We start from the raw sequence: 22,388 nt of genomic DNA on the forward strand, positions 1-22,388 counted from the left end.
GCTTTTTCTCCACTTTTATTTTGGACATCCTCCCATATCTGCAAGTAAATCCCTACCTCCTTCTTTTGAATACTTGCATGGTATTCAACCAGGGTCCTCTCTCTGATTGAGTAGTTCGTGCGTTACACACAGGTACCCAGCTGGGGGGCTGAAATCCGGCCGAGGTCCACTTGTCAATGCAGTGTGCCAGTCTGCCCCTTCCCTCAAGGGTGCTCTCCTTCCCCCACTCCGGCCCTGGCGCTGATAACCCACACCAGACCACCCATCAGCCTGGCTGCCCGCTGCTGCTCAGCACTCACATCCCTTCCGGGGCTGCCCCTCCGTGGGGCTGCCCTCTTTACCCTGCTTAGGTCCTGGCAGCCCACGCTGGCAGCCCTCCTACACAGAGCCCTGCCCCACTCCTCCTGCTCTGCTGCTCTGGTACCCTGCTGGGGGCCCTCGTGGTCCTCAGCATCAGGTGGGGATGCTGCCTTCCTCTCCTCCACTCAATGGCCTCGGTGTGTGTTGTTCAGGAACAAGAAGGGGAGAGGTGCGACAATTTTGATCTTAGTAATGACTTGGATTATTTCTAAGTGATAATGTCGGGCCTGAGGTTAAAAACATTGCAGACCAAATTCTATCCCTTTTAAGGGGTAATATGAGAGTTAGATGTTTAATAACTGTGTAAAAGCATTGTTATTCTGTGTTGCTTTTTTATTGTCAAGTGAGATGGAATATTCAGTGAATGTATAATTTGGAGTTGTGATCTGAAGACTTGAGAAATCTGGCTTCTGGCTTTTGGCTTTAGAATGAGATAGGATGTTACCTTGTACAGTGGATATGAATATATGTATTTAGGAGAGCCTGCCATGTCTTTGGTTTTAAAACCTTGAAAGTGCATCTTTTTATGTAACACTGAAAAGAAAGCAGGATACAATTACATATACACTGTAATTGCAGCTGTACAAAAATATGCTTGTGAAATAAGACAGGAAGGAAATATACCAAAATATACCAGTGACTATGACGAACGTGGTAGGTTTACAGATATTTTCCGCCTTTTTCTATATCTTCAGAATTTCTAAAATGTAAGAGTATTACTGTATGACTTTTGAAGTTTTTAAAAAATTGCTTCTTTTTAGTTTCTGGAATTTTTTTTTCAGCCTTTGAACACTCTAGGAAGTGAGACTTTTGTTGCCTTTATCTTGCAGTGTTTCGCCAACTTTGAGTTTGTGATTTAAAGACCAGGTTACTTTAAAGTTATTTGGAGCTGTTTGTAAAGCTGAAAAATTACGAGTTGGCACAGTTACTTCTTTAGGGGTTTTCAAATGATAATTAGATTAAAAAGGTTAAGATGAGCTTCATATGGAAGGCATGCAGATGGCCAGTGGGCATATGAAGGATGTTCTCCATCTGTAATCGTCAAAGAATGCAAATCAAAACCACAACGAGTGAGCACCTCACAGCTGTTGGAATGACGCTCATCAAAAAGACAAGAGATACCAGGTGTTGGCGAGGCTGCGGAGAAAAAGGAACCCTCGTGCACTGCCGGTGGGAATGTACATTGGTGCCGCCACTGAGAAAAATAGTATGGAGGTTCCTCAAAAAATTAAAAGTGAGACTACCATATGATCCAGCAGTTCCACTTTTGGACATTTATCTGAAACAAAAACACTAATTCAAAAAGATATTTACGCCCCACTGTTCATTGCAGCATGTTATGTACCATAGCCAAGGTGTGGAAGCAGCTAAGTGTCCATGGAGGGATGAATGGATAGTAAATGAGATACATATATCTTGCCTTTTGTGACACCATGGGAGGACCTCAAGGGCAGGATGCTAAGTGAATAAGTTAGACAGTGAAAGATGAATACCACATGATCTCACTTATATGTGGCATCTGAAAAATAATTAAAAAACAAAACCAAGGTCATAGATGCAGAGGCCAGACTGGTGACTGCGGGGCAGGGGCACGGCAGCAAAATGGGTGAGGGGTCAGAGAGCACAGACTTCCAGCCGTGAGATAAGTAAGTCTCGGACGCACTGACCAGCTCTGTGACCGTGGTTAGTAACACTGCATTGCATGTTCTTCAAAGTCCTCATGACATGAGGAAAAACTGGGAAAATTTGTGTGACTGTGTGTGGCGACAGATGTTTGGACTTCCTGTGGTGGCAGCTTCGCAAAGATACACAAATATCGAATCATTGTGTTGCGCACCTGAAACTAATGGAATGTTGTATGTCAATTATACCTCAAAAAAGTAAACTTCACTTAACTGTATAGTTACTAACATTGCACTAATGAATAAAAGTATACAGTTTCTTGTTATTAAAGTTAATTTTATATGTAATTTTCCACATCATAGCATTTTGTAAAACTTACTCTTCTACCAGAACATTTCATTTGACCATTGTGCCTAAGCAGTCTTTAAAATTTATCTCTGGGCTAAGTCTTTTTACACCGCAGCTGGGGTGCATACCAGTCCCTGTGTCCCCCCTCCCTCAGGTACATGCTCAGCACTCCGTGTGGTCATCTTGAGGTTCCAGTCCCTGGGTGTGAGGTGGCCAGGAAGTACCTCCTCCTTTTCCCTTGGGAGGTAGGGACACACACACACACACACACACACACACACACACCCCACCTAGTTTCTTTAAAGAAGCCCTCTCTATTGTCCCTTGTAATTCTTAACAATTAACGAATTATAATTCTCATGTAACCTTCACAGGGGTAATGAACTGATGCCAGCAGAGCCGGCTTCTGGCTGCCCCACTTTATAAGCCTTGCATTTCTCTTTAGAATGTGAAAGTTTTGACTCCTATTGTTTTGATCTTGGCCTTTGAGGTTCCTGCTGAAACTCAAAGAGGACAGGAAAAGTTGCATTTGACATCCTGTTATATTAGCCAATATTATTGTTATGTCTACCCACAAACAAGTAATACCTGATGGTTAAAAGCACAAGCTTTGGAGGAAAAGGAACTAAGTTTGTGTTACCTTGAGTTACTTAACCAGTTCAGCCTGAGAAAGTAGGTTCTAAGCACATGCTTAGAACATGCAAACGTTTAATAAATAATAATTATCATCATTTAAAATGTCACATTACTATGCAAACATACCTCTTCTGCACCTCCTGCGTTTTTTTCTCTTTACATTTTATTTGCTGAAAATATTTGAATAGTAGTAATTAGGTTCTACTGCTGATCAGCAATATGTAAGAACTGACCTAGCCTCAGAGGACTGAGTAACATTAAGTATTCTCTTGTTAAATTATAGCCTTATTTATGGGAGAGGAACAGGGGTGTGGATAATGGACTGAATCATTTGATTATTTGAAAAATATTTCTTAAACTTTGGGGTTATAATGTTTCATTTTTTGAAAGTGTATTCCCAAATTTCTTTTTCTTAGGTAAATTTAATTGACTGTCTTTAAAATGCTGGTATTTGGTAAAACATTATAGGCTATTGTATTAAACTATTCTTATATTTAGTATAATATTGTATTTCAGGCCAATGATGTGAGTTCATCAGTGTAGTAACTAGCATACGTGTTATGTATAACAGGGGTTCTACTGCAAGAAAATTAGTTTGCATTCCCCTCACAAACATTACTAATTCAGTAGTCCCCCACAACCCCTGGGGGTTACATTCCAAGCCTCCCAGTGGAAGCCTGGACATGAAGATACTGAACCCTATGTTTTTTTCTATGCACACGTACCTATGATCAAGTTTAATTTATAAATGAGGCACAGTAAGAGATTAACAGCAATAACTAACAATGAAATAGAACAATTATAGCAACTTACTAGTAATAAATGTGTGTGAACGTGGTCTCTCTCTGAGCATCTACTGTACTGTACTCACCCTGCTTGCGAGGATGTGAGACGACACAGCGTCCGCCTGATGAGACCAAGTGAGGTCAGTGACACAGCTTGGTGACGGAGTGCTAAGCCTCCGGTTGACCCCCTGATACATCCAGAGGGGTCATCGAGCCATGAGGATGTCATGTCTTCTGCCCACAAATCGAACGCCTTTTCCATCTAACTAAGAACTTACCACACACTGTGGCCGTAACTTTTGCAGTTGGCGATGGGACAGCAAAAGTAGTGCGAATTTCTTTTTCCTTCTTCACAATTTCACGGACAGAAGTGCTTACTGCAGATCTCAGCAACTGCAGCATATGATTTTTGTGCTTTCCTTATTTTAAGTCAAGAACTTTTGCCTCCTCACTCAAAGGAAGCACTTCACTCTCTGGCCTATCTGAATTGCCACCAGCACCGCTCCTGTGCTTCGGGGCCATCAGGAAGTGAAAGAAGGATCTCCTGACCACAGCGCTGTGACATCGCACTGCCTCGGACACCTGAGTGGCCGGGCTGCTCAGGGACTGACAGGCAGGCAGAATATGTGGTGTGGACACACTAGACAAAGGGATGAGTCACTTCCCAGGCAGGACAGAAAAGGATGCCACGAGATTTTATCACGCTACTCAGAACAGTGTGCAGTTTAAAACTTTGGACTGGTTTATTTCTGGAATTTTCCACTTCATATTTTCAGATGACAGTTGACCACAGGCAACTGAAACTGGAAATGAGACCATGGATAAGGGGTGAACACTTAGCAGGAAACAGGTGATTAAGTCATCAACTGAATGGCTTGAGAAATCAGAACTTTAGACATTTGAACAATGTGGATTATCATCTGGTGGATCAACCAGACATTCATTGCGTACTTTTGACTATAAAAGTGCCCACTGCGCAAATTAAGCTGTTCCTTTCCTCTTTGGCCAGAACAATACTATTTTATATCTGCTTTGCTAGATCTAGTACCCATATCTGTTTTGTTCTGTTTTGCTGCATCCCTGTCTCATCTATTAATGAAACATTTTTATACATTTCACATCATAAAATGGAATGTGCACTCCAAAGCCATGCCTGGGTTTGTGAAGCAGGCATGTATGACCACCCGTGGGTTGCTGGGAGCCTGGTCCCTAGATTCTTAATGTAGACATCACAGAAGAATTTTTAGCTTGCCAAGCACTCTCAGCTCCTGTAAACCTAACTTCCAAGTCTGCCTTGCTCTCTATGCCCCAAAGTAACTCTTTGGGAATTAGAATTATCTCCTCAACTCTAAGAGGTATGGGTTAGCTGAAGAGCCTGCTGCCACACGCCTAGGGATTTAGAGTTTTTCTATAAATCCTGGTAGAAACTTGGCTCACTTAGTGATACAAGAAGCTGGTTTGGGAAGTTAGTTCCTTTCCCACTTTATTCCAGGCCTGTTTCGCCGGTGGCCCATACAGGCGCTTACAACTGTTACATTTCCGGATATGGCACAGTGTATAGTAACCATATGCAGGTTGTCTCTGAGCTGGATCACTAGCTGGAACACTGGATTAGATTAAGGCGTGGCTGCACAGAAGCTACTATTGTGATTTTTCGCCTCCTTGATAGTTGGACTGAGGCAGGATTTTCCCAAATCACATGCTTCTTTCCTCCTGCCTGTCCTGCACATCTCCCCTTCACTGGGCTTCCTTTCTGCTTCCCTGTCATCCAGGAGAGCCTGAGGACAGATAGCCCTACGTGACCTCTGTAGGCCTACCTTTCAAAACGTAGTTCTTGGTGACTGACTACCAATACTGTTGCTAAGAGGGTAGATCTTAAATGTCCTCACTACAGAAAAAGTGGTGGTTCTGTGACGTGACGAACACGTTAACTAACCTTATCGTGGTATACACAGTATACATATGTGTCACAGTATACGTATGTGTCAAACCGTCACCTTGTACACTTGAAGTGACGCAATGTCGGATGTCAATTGTATGTCAGTAAGCTGGGGAAAAGGGGTTATTGCTTCCGCTGAGCACTCTTTGAATCTCAAAGGAAAGGGCTGCTTACATTTTATATTCATAGAACTTTTGGCCACCTGGTTACTTGAGCAGACCTCTGAATGTTCTCCGTGGATCTTTGTGAAATGGGGCGCACTGAAGTCAGTGCATGTGGAAGTTGGCACACCTTACTCATGGGCTCCTCGGGGGGCACAGGGTGATTCTTTGGGGTGTGAGAAGAGCATTAGAATTGACATTTATATTTGTTTTTACCTAAAAAAGCAATAAATTAAGCTTTACTAAATATTTAATATACATGTTGATACTGATGTCGTGACTTGTCAGATTTCACCTAAGCAATTAATCCCGAGGGGAAAGTGATCATTCCCCCCAAAAAGTAACTGACAGTGACATCTTCACTGTAGCGATTGCAACACATGACAGCTTATATAAGTAGTTGGATTTACCAATTACATTTTTAATGATAGAGTCATTATAGTCCTCTGAAAATGAGATGAGCAATAGTGCTGACTGGGTGGCTCAGGCTCAGTGGTTGGAGTGTCGTCCCATACACCAAAAGGTTGCAGGTTCGATCCCCAGTCAGGGCACATACCCAGGTTGCAGGTTCCATTCCCAGTTGGTGTGTATATAGGAGGCAACCGATCGATGTTTCTCTTTCTCTGTGTCTCTTCCTCTCTTCCTCTCTCTCTAAAAAGCAATGAAAACATACCCTCAGGTGAGGATTTAAAAAAAAAATGAGATGAGCAATAGCTCTGAAAGCATTTTGTACTTCACAGTAATTCTCTAATTTGTTGAGAAGTATTTGAAAAAGTTGCCAAACTTAAAATGTCACAATTTTTCTTTACAAAGGAAAAGTTCCAATATTGTTAGTTTTCTGTAATAAGTGGTGGGTTGCTGTCTCAAGAAAAAGAACACATTGCTCTTAAAATAGTCGTAATTAATATTTTAATGAGGGCAAAATCATTATTTTATCCTAGTAATCTGCATTAAATCAACCTATTTAATTTTCGACAAGACAAAATGATGTTTTGTTATAAGGGTACTAATTCCATTCATGAGGGCTCCACCCTCATGACCTCCCAAAGCCCCACCTCAAATACCATCTTGCTGGGAATTAATACGTGATATTGGAGGGACACCACATGGTTGGTTATGGGACTAGCCCGCAGGGTCACTGAGCTGTGACAAGTAAATCCTCCCGCAGTACTCACTGGAATCCTCGAATAGCAAAGAAGAATTGTGGTCATTTGGAAGATTTTTAAATAGTGTGGGTTAAAAGTTAGCATCATTCAAAGTCTTTGGCTTGTGCCTCAAAATTCTGAGTATAGTCTGTGTTAAATCAACTGTCGTTTTTCTTTCATTAAAAAAAAATTCCTATGACAAATACCTCAACAGAGCTGTAGAACTGTTAAAGAATTCAATTTATTTTTTTTGAAGAATCCTATTTCTTGCTTTGCAGTTAGGCGCAATACCAGCTTGAGAGGTTTATATTGGCTGTTATTAGTAATATGAGGGTTTTTAAGTTTCTTGGCTATTTTGGGAACCACTTTCAGGTACCTGTGAGGCCATTTCCTCTAACAGGAGTGAGATAAAAGACTCATGTCCTGTGCGCCTGCTTTGAGGATTTGTTGTTCAAGTAGCAGTCCGTCCACGAGAGGATAAAAGTTTGAGAGCTAGAGCTATTTTGACATTTGCTTTCTCTCTCATTTGCTTTCCTCCTTTATCATTGCTTTAAGATATTTTTAGCTAAATCCAATGAAGAATTTTCTTCAAGATTTATTCCTGTGGGTTTTACTGAAAATTTTATCCAGAGGCTTTACAAATGACATACTACAGTGATATTTTAATTAAATATACTTAATAGAAAAGTTAAAAAAGCAAATAATGTGAGCAGCTCAAATTTTCACCCATCTTCCTGAGCAGATTTTTCTGTTTTCAATTTTTCTCTGACGTGTCTTGGCGTCCCCTTCTGTAACAAGCCCAGGAGTGACATTCTGAGCCTGAGGAGGCTTATTTTAGGTGACAGCACACGGAAGCATTGACTCCTCTTGGCTGTTAATGCCACTTCCCTTTTCATCCTCATCCCTGAGTGTCTCCTGTTTCTAAGCACCCCTGGCAAGCATGACTCCCGAGTATAAAGCTTCCTGAGGTCATGAAAAAGTGTACGGAAGCATTTGTTTAAGGAGAGTTCAAAGTGGAAAACGATTACAGGTGATTAACAGCTGTGATGGGAGCACCCAGGAGGAGTGGGGGACTCTGGGAAAAGGGCCAAGGAGGGTCTCGCAGGAAAACTTTGAACTGGTCTCGAAAGTACGCTGTGTGTTCATGAAGTAATTAGTAGTAACTGGCATTTATCAATCGGTTGCTCCATGCCTGGAACTGTCTTAAACACTTTATTTACATCATTTCATATTCATTCTATAAGGTGGTTGTGGCAGAGAGTGCTAAGACACGTGTGAGCTATTTAACCTTTGTGCCTTGTTTCTACATCTGCAAAACGAGAATAACAATAGTACTTACCTCCTGGGCTGTTACACGAATTGGATGGGTTGATGTTGGCAGAGTGAATAGAACTGTGCCTGGCTCATAGTAAGTGCTCAGTAAGTGCTATCACACCCAGAGGAGCCCTGGGGGAGGAGCTCTCCGGATCCTGATCGATAGGAATCTTGGCCTGTGGTAGGCAGGAAGAGCACCCTTCACTGGGCTACTTGAGATGGTGTGAATTCGAGTGACTGATTTCAAGATCGCTAGTCTGCAGATGACTGCATTTTGGGGCAGGCTGGGATGGAACACTTCTTTGCTTGCAGGGGTGTCCAACCTTTTGGTGTGTCTGTACCACACTGAAAGAAGAGTTGTCTTGGGCCACACGTTAAATACATTGCGACACATAATCACAAAAACTCATAATGTTTTAAGTAGGTTTACAATTTTGTGTGGGGCCGAGTTCACAGCCATCCTGAGCTGCGTGCGTAGTTCAGACTCCCCCTCCCACCTTAGAGGATCTGCACCAGGCTCAAGTATCAGATGGGACCCAGGGAGTATTCCAGCAAATGCTCATCCTACAGATAAGGATCATCCTATAGATAAGGAAGCAGGCGAAGAAGGATTAAGTAATTTAACCAAGGTTACACAGCCAAGAAACAAGTCTGGTGGTGGTTGAACTCTGCGCAACTCTAATCTAGCTTTACTCTGCTAGCCGATGCAAATTATTCGAGGTTGCCTTGTTGGCAAGGCAAGCTACGGGAGTCAGAGCGGAGTCCGAGGGTGGGCGGCCTTAAATGTCGTGTTGGGGAGTGTGGGCTTTACCTTGTCACTGGTACACCATGAATACACTTTTGCTTTTCTTAAATTTAATCTTTATTGTATTTTTTCCATTACCATTTAGTCTCTTCTTAAACCTCTCTCACCCCAGCAATCACTACACTGTTGTCCACTGAAATACGTTTTTAATTTTATCACTGTACCGGAAACTATTTCAGTAGCAAAATTATGATCCTGTTTTGTATGTGCACCATGGAAACACAGATGTGTGTGTGCCTATGACATGTTTAAAAATCTTGAAATCTCTTTGAGATTGGCTTATCTCTGTTTTTTTCATTAATTTTTTTAACTTTGTTGTTTACACTATTACAAATGTCCCTATTTTTCCCCCTTTTCCCCCTCCACCCAGCCCTCAACGCCCCTCTCCCTCAGGCCTTTACTTTTCCCATTCATATTTTTTGGCCATATGTTTGTTTTGCCACTTTGTTAGTACTGACTAGCACTACAAATAGTAGCAAGGGTCAAATATTTAAAATATATTTGTAGAGGGAAAACAATATTGATGAAATTATGTCGACTAATTTGACTCATTTATGCAAACTGATGTGGGGGCGTTATTGGATTTCAGCAGCAGAAACTTGGTTCAGGGTTTGAAAGCGCACCGTGCTTTGGGAGTACGTTCTGGGAGGAGTATGGAGCACCACTAGAAGTTTTGCCTGGTTGGTGCCTTGTTCCTGTCTAGGTTTTAGGAATAACATCCGGCAGCAGTTTTGGCAGGGGGTTGGCGCTGGAGGCGGACCGGAGGGAGAGGAGTGCAGCCCACGGTAGGTCTAGGAGAAGAGCGATGAGAACAGAAACTGAGAACGTAAACTAACGCTGCTGTGGGGGGCAGGGAGACGAGGAGAGACCCTGTCAGATGGAAGGGGATGTGAGCCAGCACCCACGCATCTGGATGCGTGATGACCGTTGTGTCACAGCCATCATTGGGCATCGCTTTGTACCCGTCACTGTGTATTATTTCATTTGATCCTTCCAATGACTCTCCTGGTGAGTTTGGTGCCCTTGTTATAGATTAAGGCTTGGATTGATTTAAGAGTATAAGGCCACACCACCAAGGAAGCTACAGGGAATTCAAATCCAGGTGTCTGGCTCCAAAGCCTGTTCTCTGTGTACCATACACCATGGTGTTTTTCTTAGAAATTAAATACTGTGGTTTCCACCTACATTTTGTAATATACATATTTGTATGGTTTATCTCATTGATTGCTAAGTTAAAAATGATTTATTCTGTTCACATAGGAACAACTTTCCTACATTCAGAGAAGCTTCTTGTGTCTTTCCCTCATGCTAAAAAGAAGTTTTTAAAAGATTTTTATTAAGGAAGCCAAATGTAAGGAGCATATTCTCTCTCCAGAACCTTTCTTTGCATTTTAAACTTAACAATAGCAATCAGTAAGCAACAAATTGAACTATAGTACATATGCCCAGAAACTGGCTTTAATAAACAATGAAAGGCTGTTTGTTACTAAAATATCTGGATGTGTTTTATTCTTCTCTAACTATAGTTGCCTCTTCTGAAAACGTATGTTTTTGCATGTTTTCCCAGGGGCTTGTTCATTTCTGTTTTGATCATGTAAAAGCCTTTGGGTTTCTGAGCAGTTTTAGTGCATGAACTTGGTCTTTCAATGAGCTGTTCTCTAAAGCTTGGTGTCCTGATAGACATTTCTGAATTTGTTGCTTTTCAAAAATATTCGACTACCCCATATCATAATAAATATGTTTGCAGTCCATTACAGACACACACACCGCTGAAACATTTTTGAAACAATACTTTCTTTTGTTTATGTGAAGTATATTCCGATTTTTTTCCTATCTACACTATGCTATTTCATTAAAAACATTTTAAGACTTCCTCTTCCAGTTATGATGCATTAAAGAGAAGGACTAGAAAATGTTTGTTCCCATAGTAGCAAGAAAATACTGGACAAAATAAAAATCATCTATTTCTCTGGAGCTATTGAATAGCAGTAGATGCAAGGAAGCTGTTTTTTTAATTTACTTTTTTAAATTAAGCTTTTTAAAAAGAGATTATTTTATTTTTAGAGAGAGGGAAAGGGAGGGAGAAAGACAGGGAGAGAATCATCTATGTGAGAGAGAAATAATGATCAGCTGCCTCTCACATGCCCCCAGCTGGGGACCTGGCCTGCAACCCAGGCATGTGCCCCAACCAGGCATCGAACCAGTGACCTCTTGCCTCACAGGCCAATGCCCAGTCCACTGACTCATACCAGCCAGAGCAGATGCAAGAAGACTTGGATGAATTGAATTCCAGTGTGAATTCTTTTACAAGTGAACAGAGAGCCACAGCGACTTTTATACCTGAGAACAAGCGCATGGTCTGGATACAAGTAACCCTGACAAAGATGGTGAGACTTTACAGAGGCAAGGGGCAGTTCTCCAAGCCTTAGTTAACTGTAGGGACTTTGGGAGTTAGAATATGGACTGGAATCTGAAAGAATCCCAAATGCAAAAAGAAAGAAAAATATCCTAAACCATTTGGCCCAATAGTTGCCTGCTGTGTTGTGTCCCCCTCTTCCAATTTTTACTAAGAAAGCAGCATTGTAGAAGGACGAGGGAGGCACAAAGAATTCGTGTAGGCCCACGAATTTGTGCAGTGATACCCTGCCAGAGTTGCCTCCAAAGGTGAAACAAAAATATCTCAAACTGTAGCCAAGCTCTTTCCAGGTCAAATACTGACGAGATCAGAAAGGTCCAGAGGTTAGAGGTTCAATCCCAGCTGAATTCCATATAATAAAACCTGCTGCCCAACCTCCAGTCAGCCTGACTGTAGGAGGGACCTGAATGATTAGTCCCTCAGCCTAACGACCAGAAGGAGGGAAGGCTTGACGTCTCAGAACCAAGCAAAACAAACACAAATTATACATTTTCCTATACTGTTCTTTTATAGGTAATGTCAAAAATACAATGAAAAATCACAAGATACTAGAAGAAATAGGAAAAATGTAAACCATAGTAAAAAGAAAGTATAGTCAATACAAGGGAACCTGAAGATGATCCAGTTGTTGGAGTTAGCCAACAACGACCTCACGTTCAAGTTCTCAAAGTCTATAATATGTTAAATAATATTCAGGAAAAGTTAATATAATGGGCCAATAGATGGAGTATTTCAGAAGAGAAGTCCAAATGTTTAAAAAAAAGAACCAAATAGAAAATTTGAAGTTTAAAAATGCAGTATCTGAAGTAAAATTGTTGGATAGTCTTAAAAGGAAGTTGGACCCAGCTCTGTTGAACAAATGATTAATAAACTTGAAGACAGATCAATACAATTTATCTGAACTAAAGCAGAGGAAGAAAAAAGAAAAAACTAAATTAACAGAGCAGGTGGTCTAACATATGTATAATTAGAGTCCCAGAAGGGGAGGGGGGAAATGGACAAGGGAGGAAACATTGGATTTTTTAACTTTATTTTTATTCTTTTTTACTTTAAAAATGGGATTTTAAAAAATTGGATTTGATATAAAGCATCAACTCAAAATCTAAGAAGCCCTAAAGACCTCAAGCAATATAAATATAAATATAAATATAAAGAAAACTACACTTAGGCAAAGATAAAGCATAGGTAAAGAGTAAATCTTAAAGCACCTAGAGAAAGCAGGCTACATTGTGTACAGGGGAACCAATGAGCTAAGAATGACTGCAAACCTCTCATTAGAAAGGATGCAAAGCACAAGTCCAAGGAATGATAACCTTAATCAGAGAAAAAGACTATCAACCTAGAATTCTATATGCAGTAAAACTATCCTCCAAAACAAAGTGAATAAAGTTATTTTAGATTAATGAAAGAGGAGAAAATTTGTTGGATTAGAACTATAAGAAACACTAAAGGAAAAACCAAGACAGCAATGATCAGTCACAATTTACAGATGAGAAACCTGAAACCCGGGAAGGTAAAGTGAGTTTCCAAAGTCACATGGCTAGTAAATTGCAGGATTAGGACTTAAGCTCCCGTTTCTTCTGATTTCTAGTCCATTGCTGCTTGTATGAGGAACAGTGGAGCATATTGAGTGGGAAAAGCCAATGACTTTGAAGTAGTCACACTCAGTTCTGAATCCCTGCTCCACAGGTGTTGGGACCTTGAACTCGGGAGAAAGTCTCTTGCATCTCCATTTTTCAGATGGAGAGCATGGCACAGAGATAAATGAGGGGGGCGGCACAAATAACGCCTCTTTTTATTACACACTCTTACCACAAAATCATAAGCATGCAATTCTGTAACATAACAGTACCACACTCAAGCACACCCTATGGCATTTTAGGTGAAATGTTCAAATTAAAACTATACATTATCACACCCATATTATTACCATACCAACCACACCCAAGCAGGCGTTACTTCTGCCGGACCCTGTGTCTATTTCATATGGTTGAGAGGGGAGGATTGTATCATTTGTTAAAGGACCTTGAACATTGTAGACATAAAATAAGTACTAGTTCTCTTCCCCTCCTACTATGCTGCCTTTTTAAAAAAAATTCTCAAAGGTTTCTTTGGGGGATGGGGGTACGGGGCTGGTCATCTTTCCCAGAGATTTCTATCTTCAGTCATCTCTTTCCTGAAATAAGTCACCCTTATGACACCAGGAGTACTTCTGTTTCCATTGGCTATGTTCCTTCAAGTAGCTGAGTAGTTGGAATCCTTTTGAGACCTATTTTCTTCAGATAAACTTTCTAACACTAAAGCTGAAGCTGGGATTTTAAAAACAGGAATCTGTGCCTAAGCCCCCATTTTCCCCAGAACAAAAGCAGAGCTAAGAGCCCTAGGTAAATGTGCAATGAACAGTATAGTACTCTTGGGAGCTAAACACATGATTGAGGAAGAAATCCCAGGTTATTTAGGAGTTTAAGAATATGACTGCATGACCACCTGTTTGAGATCTCCTGATTACAATCTATTGTTCAAAAAAGGCGATATCGGTTCTGTAGATTTAGGCTTGAGGACACAGAGTGGTTTTTGTTTAGGATAATTAGCATATCTTACCCAGCAAACACTGACTGTTTCCAAAAGGTCCAAAATTCCTTTGCATCCAGGCAGTAAGCCTTCTGAAAAAACGGGATGGATTGTTTTACTGAAAGTTAATCAGGTTGCCCCACAAGTGAAATTCACTGTGTTGGATTTTCTTTACTTTAGCAACAAGTTTATTAGCCCTATTGAAGTGATTGTCACTTCATTACAAGGATGAGACCAGCAGTCACATCTGCTCTCAGGGGTGCTAACTGCAACAAAGGTGACCATTTGTTTTTAACTTTGCTATGAGCAGTGTTTTCCCTTCAATTTCCCTTAAAGCCTTCAGATTCAGGCAGTGAGATCCTATTGGCTTTCTCTCTCTGCCTGCATGGGAAACAGTTAGTGAGCAGCTGTGGCTCTGCCACTCCATCCATCGCTACACATCATTCACATTTGTGTGTGAATTCTGTCGATGAAGCCATTTGTTGCCCATAATTTGCAAACTAAATTTTTTAAGCCCTAGCAGCTTTCATCTTTTTCTTCTCAGTTTGACCCATTCATAAAACACATTAACAAGGGAAGAGTGAAGAAAGTGATCAACAAGGACTACCAAGAGGTTTTTATAAACCTCTGCTCCACTGCAGGAGAGAGAGAAATACTCCCATCAGGTCTGCGGGGAAGAGAACCTGAGTCTCAGGGACACCCTGAGGTCCTTAGGAATCCTCTGTACGCATCAAAAGTGAGAAAAGGATTGTTAGAGTTTTAATAATGAACAATTACTGATTAGACTGCCAAATTCTGTGCATTCATCTTTTCTCAGGAGCCTGCACAACAGCTTTGCTATTTGGGAGGTTTGGTTTGGTTTTGTTTCCACTAGATGAGTTTAATTGAGTTTAATGTAAGGGTTTTTAGAATAAGTTTCTGTGCATCAAAGACCTTCCCCAATGTTCTTGTGCTGGCAAAGCTGGTTTTCCTGTACGCTGTAGGAACAGTTGACGTGAAGGCTAAGGCAAGTGCCACCCGGCCTAGAATGCGCTCTGTGCACGCTGCGTGTGTCGGCTTTGGGCAGCTGCCCCAACAGAGCTGGGCCAGCATGCTTTCCTGCCTGTTAATCAGGGCCACACAGACAGAGCGCAGGGAAGGATGACCCCTGCCTCAGGAAGTTTTGAATCAGTTGCTATTTATAACCCATACACAGTAGAACTTGAGATCGGGCCTTTGCTCAGTTGGTAGGAAAAGTTCTCTGCCAAATTTTATTTTTGAGGAAACAGTGGATGGGCCTCTGTGAGTGGAGCCTCTGTGTGAAAGGAAGGAATGTGACAATGCCTGTGAGTATTTTTGCTGATTTGGGTCAAGGGTGTGGTGGCAGAGATGTGGAAATTGCAGACAGTGACAAAATAGCTTGTTACATTTTAAAGCAAGTGATGGTTAATGGCACCTGTCTTTAGCGCTGTGTGATGGGATCCTGTGGTGCTAATGATAACATTGAAATAAGGTGTGTGATGGCTGATGTTACCTCTTAAAATGAGGCAGGAAGAGGAAATCAGCTATGGGTGTGCTTCTAGACTAACTGATTCTTTGGTTGTATATGTAAACTTTTGGTTATTTGAGATGTATTTCTGTATATGTATGCTTTTTATAATACTCTGTAGGTCCTTGTTTCATTAAGAGAAGGTTTCATAAAGAATTGATTTATTAAAATAATATTATCTCCCCCCAAATTTTGTTTTCATGTGAAAGAAATAAATGACTCAACTCTCCCCCCCAAAAAATAATAATATCACATACTACTATGTACAGTCTCTTACAAAACCTCACTCTGCCTAACTGAAGAAACTGAACATGGCAGAACGTTATAGCTGACAATTGGAGAAATACGCAAGTACTATTTTAGGAATACCTTTATGGAGTTCAATTACTTAATGGATGACAGGTACATTTTTACAGATTCAGTGTAAATGAATTATTTAGGGATAGCTGGGCAATGTTTTAATGATGTTTAAATGAGAAAATTAGAAAATTGTTAACATATTCTTGTCTTATTTGCACAGGATTATTTAAAACAAAGTTGCAGCCATTTTCAGCTATAATCAATGATCAGAATTCTTCTATAAAAAGAAATTTCCGAGTTAAAGATGAAAGGAAAATACTGGAATTATCTGGATTTTAACTGATGGGACAGAGAGCACGGAGTTTCACAGCTGCTTGTGATGGCCCCTGAGTGAAACCCGTCGCTTTGGTATGCACCCACCGGGGACCATGGATGTTGGTTTTTCTCGGTCTGCTGTTCAGACACTGTCAAGAAGCCACTGCAAAAACATCAAACAAAAAATTTCCCAGTGGGAAGGAAGGACTAATGGCATATCTAATCGAGATAAGTGGCACCAAAAGGACTTTGCAGTGAGATACAACTGTCATCAGGAGATGCTTCTTAAGAAAAGTCCTGTGACTGAGGGGGGCGGCCCGAAGTTCCCCGTGACCGGCTCTCACGGCGTCAGCCCGGGGGTCCGTGAAGATGCCAGAGGCCACACTCGGAGCGAGGGTGGCGGCGAGAAACACGGACACGAGGACTCACGCATCTCAAAAGTTGAGTCGGAGTCCAAATGGGTGTGCTCCCGCGTCAAGCAAATCGAAAGCTGGAAAGACGTTTTGGATCCAGAGACTTCATTACCTCCAGGGAATTTCTATACCTCGCAGATACTCTGGAAGAAAATCGAGGCGCTTCCCCCGGATAAAGTCTTCAGTTTGGCTCTGGAACGCTGTGTCTCTCCAGAGAAAGAACTGGATTTCAGAGTTCTGGAGAGGTCCTATGGAGTGACCAAGAGCTTAGAAAATATTTACTCTGAGCCCGAGGGACAGGAGTGCGGACCTTCTATAAACCCCTTGCCAAAGCCTCGCAGGACGTTCAGATATTTATCTGAATCTGGTGTGGCGCCGTGTAAAGAAAGAAACTGTGACAGAAAATACTGTGAAAATAATTCTCGTACAGAGTCGTCTTTGGCCTCTTCTCGGGAACCTGAACCAAAGAAATATGGTGGAAAAATCAGAGGAAGATCTAAAAGGTATGTTTTTAATCAACAGGTAATGATTTATGAATATTTTCCTCATTGAATCTTGAGCTGCTTTTTCCTTTTCAAACCAGTGTCCATTCCCTGGATTTGATTATGCAGATGTTAATTAACCCCAGAGGGGGTAGTGGACGCATGGCTAGCATCCGACACAGTCTTAGGGCAGCAGAGCCTCAGACAACCCTTCTGTTTCCCTCTGAGCGCATGCAAGGAAGCCAGTCCATTCTCCCACTTCCCTGAGAGCCTGCTGGCCTCAGCCTCCCCTTCCATTAGAGGATGAATTTAAGAAAGGTGCCCAGTAAAGAACATGAATGGACATTGGCTGCTAAAAGCCTCCAGTTTTCTCATGGCGCATATAGGGCATCCGCCTAGTTTATTCTAACATATCTGATAAACCACCTTTGTCATTTTTCACACAAGTCCTTTACGTACCGACTTTTGTCTGTCATACCAGTTTAAAGACTAGCGTTTTAAAAGATACACCTTGAACAGATATCTCCTCTCTTAAGGAAATCCTTTGAATTTGAAGATATTCAGCACTTTCGAAATCGGAACACCCAGAAGATGCACGAAGAACTCGGAAGGAATTCTGGCTCCACACTTTATTACACACAGTCTGAGGACAACATCTATGAAGACGTCCTATGTAAGTGTCCACAAACTTTGCAGTTACGTTGAATGAGAGTGTGTTTGGTGGAGCCGTTAACTACAGGATGGTGTTTCACAGTCAGGCACATCTGGCTCTAGATTTGCCTTTTTTCAATGTGGAAACCTTTGTTGTATAAATTCTTTTATTCTTTAGTGAATCATACAACCGGTTTAGTGGAGTGCTCAGGTCAGAAGTAGATGTTTATAGCACAGTATTTTGAGAATTTTTTTTAGCTTGGTTGGATGCCAGAGTAGTTTACAAGCTCGAAGGGCCTTTGATTTTGAGACCTCCCTCCCTCCCTCCCTCCAGCAACGTGGACTAGAAAGCTGAACATATTAACTAGTTTTTTTTTTTCTAGCTGTAGACACTTTGTTTTCATTCAGTTATGTTCCTCTAAACTTATTTTTTTGTTGTCATTTTTTCAAGATCCCACCAAAGAAAATCCGTACGAAGACATCCCAATGCAGTCCTTTCCTTTGTGGAGACCCCCTTCGGCGTGGAGGCTTCCGCCACCAAAGAGTGCCTTCCGAGCGCCCAAGGTACCGCCAGAGGACTAACATAAGGACACATTAACTCTTGTTTATAATCCCTATGAAAAGATTAGCACAGTTGAACTAGGGCCAAAACTAAGAGGCACTGAAATGTGTGGTTTTATTGTTGTTAGTGGTGTTTTTTTTTGTTTTTCATTTTGTTGGGCGGGGAGACAGCACACAGCTTTATGTTTTCTTTGGTTGAAGGGGTGCTCTGTTGGTGTCTTAGCTCTTTAAAAAACTGAATATGGCCACCTTTCGACAGGCTTCGAACTTTTCGTTTCACTACAGTTAGTTACCTCAGCTCCCTGTTAGTCATGTCAGCCTGTGGCCTAAACCTGTCTGGTCCCTGAAAACATTCACCGACCCTGGAAGCAAAGGCTGCCTTGAGTGAATGAGGACTCAGCCGTGGTTTTCTGGAAATTTGACTGCATTGTAGTAGAAGAACTTTGGATTAGAAGCTGGGGAAACTTCTTTACAAACGATGAACAAGAAATGAGGGTATCCTCCCATGGGATGATTTTAAAGGAAAGATAAATATTTTGAGGAGGGTAGCTTTGACCTTGAGAATGCAGACATTGACTAGATGAGCCTACCTTTACCACTGCATCTCCTGTTTTAGATTCCTCCCAAACCTCAGTTTCCTGGAAGGAAGACTATGGAACTAAAGAGCTCTCAAGCTTATCTAAGGTCAAAGCTCATGAAGGACACCACTTTGCCGGTGACTTTGACTGAATGGAAGCTTTTCCGAGCTGGAGAAGTTGCAAACAGGAAAAGAAAAAATCTTCCAAGGGTAAGGGCTTTAGGTTGTTCTCTCTTCGACTCTTATTCAAGCATTTATTCTCATAATGCAAATAAATAGACAAGACTGATATGAATAATAGGTCAGAACTGACCTCCTGGAACTAGAAGATTTGGAAAGCAGCCTTAAGCTTTAGGGTTTTGCTCATGCAAGAAAAATGCATCAATGGCTTTTGCCAAGGTTCCCTGGTGGATTTGGAAAATTGGCTTTGGAGGGAGGGCTTCACTTCAGCTTCCTTAGTTCTCACTGCAGGCCACTGCCCGTTGCAAGGACACTCTAGAATATCATGCGCAAGAACGTTTTATTAAGCTAGCTTCAGTGTTCTCACTCGTTTATATGATTACCAAAGTAAATTCAGTTTTCTGTGTGAGTTTATATATTTTTTAGTAATTTCAAAGTATATGCCATTAGCCCTCACCGGTGTGGCTCAGCGTGCTGGGTGTTGTCCCACAAAGCACCGTCGCTGGTCGATTCCCGTGCAGGGCACATGCCTCGGTTGAAGGTGCCGTCCCTGGTCAGGGCGTGCAAGCAAGGTGGCCAGTTGATATTTGTCTCTCGCACTGATGTTTTTCTCCTTCTTTTTTCTCCTTCCCTTCCCTTCTCTAAAAAATAAATAAGTAGATATTCTTTTAAAAGTATATGCCATTAATTAGGGACAAATATTTCCACTCAGAGGAGAAAAAAAAAGAAATTCGACTACCTATTACTTAAAATTAGAAATTTTCAGCAATTATATTAAATAAATTATTTCTTTCCAAGCGAGAAAAGGCAAGAAGTCTATAGTTATCTCAACTAGAGCCATCGAAACCAAAATGAAAAAATTAGGATTATTTGTGTGTGTGTGTTTGTAGAGATGTATATACTCTGTACAGAAGGTATCCCACCATGCAATATGCAAAATCGAGACATTTTTTGAAGAAAGTACAAGAAACATTATACATAGGGCAGTGATACCTCAGTCCCCTTCAAAGTAGGCACCTTGGGACCTCACACAATTCTCCGAGTCACCATCAGCTGCCCTGTGGTATTTTCCTGAATCTCATTGACAGTCAAAGGTGATTTTAGTTTTGGGAAAAGTCAGAAGTCACAGGCTGCCACATCTGAGCTACAGGGGGGCTGAGTCATCAGGGTGATTTGATGTTTCGTCAAAAAATGCTGCTCGAGACACAATGTGTGAGGGGGCAGGGCATGTTGTTGTGATAAAGTTGCCAGTCGCCAGCTGCCCATAGCTGTGGCCTTTGGAATCATCTGATTCCAAAGTTTCTGCAGAGGAATATTCAAGCTTAATGCAAAATTTGATACAGATTTGTTGCTCTACTCACTCAGTCATTTTGAATGTGATGGCCACACAGTGCACATGCTCACTCAACAGAGTCTGCCACCCCCCCCCCACGCTGACTAGTACGGTGAAGTCACCATTGTTCACGCGTGTGCATTCCAGTCCACTCTCCTTGGCTGCCAGGTTACATGGATGTCACACAGACCATTCTCATTATATTAACAATGGCTGGACTTTTTCTGGACAGACCTCATATATCGTTTAGGAGAGACACTTAAGAAATTATATGAAAAAATTTTAAAACTCTCTGTTTCTTTGTTCGGTAATACAGAGTATTTTCAGGATTACTGTTCAGAAGTGAAAAATATCAGATCATTTAAATAGTATTGCTTTTCTTAATCCCATCTGAATTAGCTGTATGTATTCATCCAGCACACAGTTTTTGTTCCTTAGTTTAACATTAAACAGAAGTCACAGCTGTTTCTTGGTTTAGTAACTGATTGGTTCCTTGGGAAATATTCTGTTCCATAATTACTTTAATACTTCTGATCTGTTTCCTGCCCCTCCCTCTTTAACATGTGAAAAGTTGATGACAATTTCTAAAAAGCACTAAACTGGTCTCTCTCAGTGAAAAAAATAAATCTGTACTGCTTATTCTGTGGATGGTGAGGCAGAGCTGAACACCAGAGGTTTAAGGAATTACCAGGTCTTCGGCAGTCTTTAGCCGCTCCGACAGATCCTGCTGGCCCAACGAAGCAGCTTCCCACAGGGCCCAGAGCCAACCCATCACGCGTTCCCAAGGGCCAGAGCAGAAACACAAAAGAGATCACGTGGAAGATGTGGTTGCTGGAATGGCACTCACAGACCCTCAGGAATTGTGGGTTCGGAGATGTGGAGTCCGAGGAGACCCGGGGAAGTCTGCAGTGCTTTCGATTTCACACCTCAGTCTTTTTGGTGCTGTGGACCCCCTGAGGACTTGGAGCTCATTCTCTTCTGACTTTAGTGGGAATTGTGGGGTCGGAGGAGGACAATGACAAACTCTTGCCAGGCAGGGACAGACTGACAGCATTTCTACCTGTGACCCTCCTTGAATGAAATCCTCTTAGGATGTTCCGTTTGCAATACAAATTTTGACTTCGGAGCGTCTTTAGGAACAACATTCCACAGGAAAGCAGTTTGCATTATTTCCCCTTTGATGACTAGAGCGATCCCTGAAGAGAAACTGCTTTCATAGTTTGAAAATCGCTGATCTAGTCCATATGCCTCTTCCCCACCCTTCCTTTCTCTCCCTGCAGTGGGAGCCTGTGTTTGCTGGAGCGACCTCCTAATGTTTCATTTCGCTCATGTCAGTGTATACAACAGGGTGGTGCCTATTGCTTCTTAGGAGGGCTCTTCTACTTCTACAGCATTTCCTACAATTAGAAATAAAAGTAGGCTCTTCTTCCTAGCTCCTAATCAGAATTTAAATTTTATTACTTTATCTCATCTTTCTAGAACAGATTGTTCCCTTTCCTTTATGATAGCTGACTATACTTTGGAATATACTTTTCAAATACACATTAATATTTGTACTAGTTATGTTCATTTTGTAACCAAAAATATGTGTTTACTCTCATGTCTTTCTGATAGTCCCCAACAGTACCCTTGTACATTGGATTCTCTTGTTTTTTTAATAATGCTAATATTTAAGAACACTTTTAATTTTTCATTTGAATGCCAGCTACAAAACTCTTTAAAAGAACAAACTCATCCAAAAATGTGGAACTAATCTGCATATTGGAAGCACATGTCTCTCTCATTTTGCTTTGGACTGATTCACTGCCTTTGGATTGCCAGGGTTGCTGGAGACACAAGGACAAAAGAAAAAACAAGGGCATTTTTCTGAAGCAACTCTGTTAGTTATCATTTTGTATGATGTTCCTAACCATTGTAATTCCGAGCATTAATTATGTTAAACCAG

At 41.4% G+C, this 22,388-nt stretch overlaps 1 protein-coding gene across 2 annotated transcripts in view; it reads left to right on the forward strand.

The window, feature by feature from the left end:
• The window catches only part of DENND2C (DENN domain containing 2C), a 72,270-nt gene that overhangs the window by 20,963 nt on the left and 28,919 nt on the right, over positions 1-22,388 (forward strand). For both annotated transcript variants that reach the window (XM_045817112.1, XM_045817113.1), the window contains exons 2-5: positions 16,152-17,162; positions 17,678-17,814; positions 18,244-18,356; positions 18,970-19,140. In XM_045817112.1, the coding sequence (XP_045673068.1) occupies positions 16,342-17,162; positions 17,678-17,814; positions 18,244-18,356; positions 18,970-19,140 (1,242 nt within the window). In that variant the 5' untranslated portion in view covers positions 16,152-16,341. The remainder of the gene's footprint in view (positions 1-16,151; positions 17,163-17,677; positions 17,815-18,243; positions 18,357-18,969; positions 19,141-22,388) is intronic.

Source organism: Phyllostomus hastatus, unplaced genomic scaffold (genome assembly GCF_019186645.2).
Source record: "Phyllostomus hastatus isolate PE091 unplaced genomic scaffold, TTU_PhHast_1.1 phas_scaffold_216, whole genome shotgun sequence".
Classification (NCBI taxonomy): domain Eukaryota; kingdom Metazoa; phylum Chordata; class Mammalia; order Chiroptera; family Phyllostomidae; genus Phyllostomus; species Phyllostomus hastatus.